The 6,645-nt window shown below is 46.2% G+C and overlaps 1 protein-coding gene across 1 annotated transcript in view; it reads right to left on the reverse strand.

Moving 5' to 3' along the window:
• The window catches only part of GCD1 (ribosomal protein L20), a 30,418-nt gene extending 25,249 nt beyond the window's left edge, over positions 1-5,169 (reverse strand). The window contains exon 1 of the mRNA XM_087384100.1: positions 3,515-5,169. Coding sequence (XP_087240226.1) covers positions 3,515-4,803 — 1,289 coding nt within the window. The 5' untranslated portion in view covers positions 4,804-5,169. The remainder of the gene's footprint in view (positions 1-3,514) is intronic.
• Between the last annotated feature and the right edge of the window lie 1,476 nt (positions 5,170-6,645).

Raw genomic sequence — 6,645 nt, forward strand, 5'->3', positions numbered from 1 at the left:
ACATTATTTGCAGGTTTTGCCAATCTTCTGGCTGAGAACCGAAAGAGCCCCCAGAGGAGATACATGCAGCTACATCAGAGGTACATGGCCTCTCTCTTGACGACGAGGATCCATTTGACTAGGGCTGGACTTTCTAGGCCCCTATGCTATGTGTGTTTGTGTTGAGTCAAATAAAGGTTCTCAGCCTTGAGTTGTCCCTCTAAATTGAATGTATTTGGAGTCAATAAGAGGAACTCTGCCCTGGGTTGTCCCCCAAACATGAATGCATTGTCTTTTACTTTGGTTGATGGTATTAACCACCCAATTCAGAGTAAGGGGGGATGACAAGTGATGATTTTCCCTTGCCGGTCGCAAGCTGGTTGAGAAGTCACTATCACATGGGAGGTGTTGGATAGTTGGACTTGCTCTTTGCAGTATTGCGACGGAGGGGGGATCAGTCTACTCTTTGCGTGTTGGGTCTCTTAACCTGGATGTTTGGCAGAGTTCTATTCATATGTTCAATGTAATTTCGTCCTACTTATAAAGGAGTGACAGTAGTCAACATTCTCCTAGGGTTTGCTGTTCGGTTCCATCAAGAATTCTGGAATATTAGTGTATTCAAAACAAAGTATTATTGGAATACAGAAAATGCGTTGAGGTTATAGGTCTGACATGGAGCAATCCTCATTTGCACCCCGCGCAGCACCGCTTTTTCTGTGTTCCAAATCTCTCTTTATTTTATTTTTAAACCATACATGGTTGAGGAAAGTTTATTGTTATTGATTTTCTGTTTATGGCTATGCTAATTGAATAAGTATCTGGAAACACACTCCCATTACAGCACAACCCTGACATGCATCTATATAGACAAACTCATGACGGCCTCAAAAGGATCAGTTGGAATGTGAATAAGGGCTTTGAAGGCTACCACTTCCCTGAAAGAAGTGGAGAAGAAGCAGTTACTAACGTGGTACAGGTGAAAAACTTGACTCCCGAGTGCCCGAAGTACCGGTATCTTTCTGGCAGAATGCAAGGGCAATCCCAAACATATAACTGATGGAGAGGATGAAAAGGGACTGCCAATGGTGAGGTCCTTCCAAGATTCCCATTTACAGCACAAGACACCTTGGACAAGACAAAAAAGTTGAATACTCGCTGGAAAACACAGGAATCATTGTAAAATTGCTATAAAGCCACGCAAAGATGATGTAAAACCTTTCCCCTTGCAGGAAATTCATAGAAGAAGTGAAAAACAACAAGGGAAATGGGGAGCCATCATTTGTCAAGGGTGAGAACTGATAGACCTAATGTAAATAGCCTGATCCAAATCATCAAACATAGGAAATTTCCTCTTGCAGGTAAATAGCCTGGTCCAAATCATCAAACATAGGCTGTTTCACATGCGCATGAAATGATGTCGAGCAAAGTATGAAGAGAATTGTGGGAAAGTTGGAAAAAAAAAAAGAGGAAAAACTGTCATTTGAGAGAAGTCCAAGTTCTATATCTAGATGAATCCAGGAACATGCCCAAACTCATCCCATAAAAACGCAACACAGTGTGCAGTTTCAAACTCATGATAGTCACTCATAAGGTTGAAACCATAAACTCCATCATGCATAGCAGTCCAAGCTTTACCCACCTCTCATTAGGAAATCCTAGCATAATCAGTTAGTTCAGGTCATGCTTGGATAGCCACAGAAGCCCAGACATGCAGTTCACTGTGAACCCTAGGGTGGCCTTAAACCCCTACCTATGCATAGCAATAACTCTAGCAACCATCATGGTGGAGTCTATTTTAAGCAGCCTACAGCACACCCAAGGCAGTCTCTCAAAACCTAGCACCCTCTGCAAAGAGGTAACCATCAGATCCTCCACCACAAAAAGAATTAACAGAGTTGAAAAAAAATATATTTCTCATTGCAGAAGACATCGATCCCCCCCCCCCCTCTCTCTCTCTCTCTCTCTCTCCTCTTCTCTTTCCGACCCTCCCACTCCAGGCCTCCCAATGAAGCCTTCACTTCTAACACACAGGTATGAGATAGAAGAACAGAAGGAAAGGGAGGCTAAAGCATCAGGATGGGTGGACTATCCAAGGGAGGGTACTTCGAATATGAGTTTTCAGCAATTAGGAAGGGGTTTTCTGAAGACTGAAGTCACAGCAAATATTAAATGTGATGCTGTTTCTGACTAAATTGATATTTCAACGTCAAGGAGTCATACAAATTGGAAGTAGGAGCTAACCATGGTGCAACAGAGAACATCTGAGTTAGCCAAGGTTAAAGAAGCATAGAATCCAATCTACAGGGAAGGAAAGCCATAGATAAGGGATTGCAAAGGCAACAGTTGCAACTGGTCACTAGAGTTCATCAAGGAGAGAAACTCACATACTCACAGGGCATGAAGGTTTGGATGGCAGAGATGTAACTATGTTTTAGTTCATGCTGTTTTGGCCACACTATGTAGTATGTATGCAGTAAAAAGCATGTAAGCTTTTAATCATAACTTTGGAGAAGCTCGACGCAAGATTTTTGATCTATTGACTTCATTTGGTCTCAAAGGCTTTTGCGGTTTTTTGCAGACTTTAATAGACCCCCCCCCCCCTTCTCTCTCTCTCTCTCTTTGAGCTTCATATGCCTCACTCACTATGGATCTCCATCTGACAGTTTCGGGTATCATAACACCGCCTCCGCATAGAGAGCGGCAGAGCAGAGGGGATTCCTAGGGAGCATCGCTTATGCATATTGTGCGACTATCAAGAGGTTGAGTCGGAGGAGCATTTTATTTTCAGGTGCCCAGTGTACTACGAGATCCGAGGTGGCTACCACTGCCTCTTCAAAGACGGCTCCGAGGTCCTTTCTAGATTCCTTGCCTACCCAGATCACAGATGCCTCGTGGCCTTCATTCATGAGGGGGTCCGACACAGAGAGTACTTACTCACGCGACGAGGCTTGGCCACATCATCAAACACCTCTCAGAGCAGGATCACAAAGTTCTTCCCATCGAGTGACATTGATCGTCTAGTCTCTAGCTGTAGACATGACAGAGACCCCGACCCGACGACCGCAACATGACACACGAGACATCGAGGGGAGGCACAGATCACTCTGGGGACCTCCCATCATTGTTTAGACCCGGGATACGCCCATGGGAGTCACGGTGGCTCTGGTCTTGTGTCGAGCCTCGTCCAAGAGACTGAGACGCACGGCACACCTTGACGGGTGCCAACGTCCCATCACCGACTATCCACTAGCCAAGGCAACATGACATACGGAGGATTTCACTCCGCTCCAGTTTTCTTTTCATTGTTACATCCAGATGTATTTGATTATGTATGATCAGACTTAGGGTTCAGCACGGGTGATGATGCTCGTTTCAGTAGCTCCACCCTTACTGTGATTTGTATCAGGTTTTCTTTCAGTCTCATAGACCCATCGGTCTTCCGAAGACTCTAATAAAATTTCTTTCTTTCTTTCTCTCTCTCTCTCTCCACAAAATGCACTTATCCAACCTTGCAAACAAAAGAAAGTAAACTTACAAGGCTAAGCTGTCCAAGTATTCTTTGTTCTCCTCCTCTGCAGATTTTGTCTCCCCTCCATCTTTGCGCAGATCCCATAACCATAAGATAGCATGCACTCGAGCCTTGCAAACATTGTATTCTTCTGCCAGCTTGTCCACAGTCCACGTCTGAGGATCTGTCTTGTGCCTCTGCCACATCTCCTCCTTCTCCAAGGGTGTAACAAGCCTAGGAATATTGTAGTGTGACCTCCATTTCTTCAAAATAGTGTCCTGCACTTTCCGAACTTCTTCCTTGTCTGAAACTTTGTCTCCCAGAGCATCTATCCGAGCCATGTACTCTCTACACAAAACCTTGGCATTCTCTCTGTGTTTCAAGTGCTTCTCAAATTCCTCATTGTCCATGCCGCTTATGGTCTCCCACTCCTCTTCATCTACCTCGTCCTCAGCTTCAGAGCCTTCTTCATCTGACGATGCCAGAACTGCCCGGCCTTTCACATCAATGGCACCTTGACGACCCCTCCTCTTTTTAGCTTTTTCATCATCGCTATCCTTGTCAAGATCATCAAGGTTCTCGTCTTCATCTTCATCATCAAACTTTGTTGGCATGTAGGCCTTATCCTTGTACCTGAGGCGCTTAAGCTGCGTCTTATGCTCCTTTAGGAGATCGTCGTATCTAGGATCGATAAAACCCGTATATATGCTCTTCACTTCTTCTTCCTCCTCTTCTTCTTCCTCCTCGTCCTCCTCGACTTTGTCGTCTTCAGCAGCGTCCTCTAAAGCCTTCTCCAGAGCGTTCTTGATCTTCGAATCCTCTTCATCTACGACGCCCCCTGCCAACTGTTTAGAATCATCCCGTCCTGTTAGATCTCCGTCGTCTGACCATCCAGGACGTCCGACAGAACCAGGACCAGCACGGGCACCGCGTCCAGCTGAGCCACCACGACCTCGGCCAGGTCGCCCAATGCGACCTATACCTCTTCCATAACGGGGCTGCCGGTTTGAATCCCGCTGCTCACTTCGGTCATTGAAGAAATGGTCGATAAATTGAGCGTCACTGGCGGCCCCTTCTTGTAAATATTTCGTCAAAAAATCGTCGTCCGCGGTCTTCCCCTTTTCGGAGCCTGCGATCTCTCCTTCACTTCTACCTCCTCGATTCGCCCCACCTCCACCCCTCCCACGACCTCGAGTTCCAGAGGAGGAAGTCGCAAGCCATCTAAACTGCAAGCAATCCGAGGTCGAAGGTTTCGGAGAGCGGGAAGGATCTGAGAGAAGGCGAGCAAACTTAGGGATGAGTTTGAGGCGCAGCATGGTGGCGGTTTCTGTATATGCTTGTCATGAATTGTGCAAATGCAGCGCGGATTCTTGCCGCTCTGGCTCTGTAAGTGCGCAGACAAACCTCCTGCAATCTCGTCGGCTTCTCCTAGGTCTCAACTCTCGCCAATTGGTCTCTGCATTGCTCTCGGCAGAGTCTTTGAGTCTGAAAGAAGAATTCTCACTGCAATAAAGCCTCCAAAGTCAAGCAGAGTTCATGAGATGTATTCAGCTTCGGCAAGCATTGTCACGAAGAGTTCCTCTGCTTGCTTGCCAAGAGCTACTCGTGTGTTGTGGAGGCGCTCCATCTCGCCAGAAACAGCAACAGAGGACACAGGTCTTAAACCATTAGGGAGGAAGGGTTTAAGGATGTTCCAAGTCTTGAAGGAGAAAGGAGTAGGGAATCGGCTCAAGGGCCACCCCGTGACCGGCCGGAGCCCGTTGCCCCGGTTTTCGACCAGGATCGGCAACCGGGCCAGATTCCCGGTCGTTGTCAGGAGAGGCGGAGGCATGCACGCATCAGAGTTTCATTGGAGTATCTTGTAGTGACTCGAGTGATCGTGAGACGCATGGCTCATTGGTAGATTTGGCATGTGTTCACCGTTAGATCTTGCTTGGATCTAATGGCTTCAAAGAGGCGTGAGTCGCAATTCTCTACAGCATCGTTAGATTGTCGTTGGATCTGACAATTCAAAAGCGGCATGCATGTGGGTGACTTACATAAGGGACATGGATCGAACGGTGGTCATTCGACGCTGATTGTGGTTCGTTGATCGAGTTTTATGAGGCAGTCAGTTTACCATTTCTATCTGGTTAGAGAGACTCCCACTCATTCCCATTATTAATGTGCTTTGATCCAACAGCTGGGATCAACGCTTCGTCAACCCCAGCCATTGACGGAAAGGGCCACGGGGAAGAGATTATTTCTAGCCTTATGCAAGTACAAGCGGAGCTTTGCCGCTACTCTACACACACATTCTATTCTACCTAAGTCCATGTTGACACAGAGACAACATACTTCTGAATCCATTTTATTACGCGTCCTCAGGTTACGGCTTATTGCGAGCACGGACCTGGATTGCCATGCCTTTAGTCCAGTGGCTGTGGAGCTTCTGTCGTGCCAGTCGATCCTGGTGTAAAGCCTTGGCACCATACAATTTTTGCTCAGTTTCCAAGTAGCCTGTATCCATAATCTATTCAAATAGAGATATGTGGCATGCTTCTAAGAAGATCACTCTTTGATAGAGTCGGCTTGTAATCTGATCATCGACCCATTCATTGGGATTGAAACTGAGTGGAGGCAAATGGGTATCGAGGTAACATGGAACCTCCAGAATGAATTCCAATGTTTTACAAAATATAGCACTTAGGTGAAGGAAGTGATCAATGTTGTCGCGCATTATTTGGTCATGTTGCTGAAGTGCTCGGATCATCGTGCCTTGGATATTCCATTCTACACTAGAGTATGGTTCGATCATTGGCCAATTAATGGTTCGTTCTTCATCCAAAGTGTGTATGTTGGCTTCCCATTTTTTACGTCGTGGAACTGCATAGAACTTGGGATGGGTTCTGAGACATCGAGGTGCACATAGGTACTCCTTCAAGAAGAATACATCAAAGAGCTAGGGATGGTGCCATTCAAGTTGTGGATCCAACTTGCTTATCTGATCTTCAGTGATTTGATGTTAACGAAGGTTGGTAGGAAAGTTGTCTAGGGTCCAATCCACCTCGAGTTTTCATATCAAGATATTTGCTCCAAAATTCCTTGATGGGGTTAGTGGGAAGTGGTATCTCATCAAAATCATAGCCATCATTGGAACTTGGCATGGGAGTACGAAT

This window comes from Dipteris shenzhenensis, chromosome 13, assembly GCF_047967505.1.
Source record: "Dipteris shenzhenensis isolate YYH24624 ecotype China chromosome 13, Dip_SZ_1.0, whole genome shotgun sequence".
NCBI lineage: Eukaryota > Viridiplantae > Streptophyta > Polypodiopsida > Gleicheniales > Dipteridaceae > Dipteris > Dipteris shenzhenensis.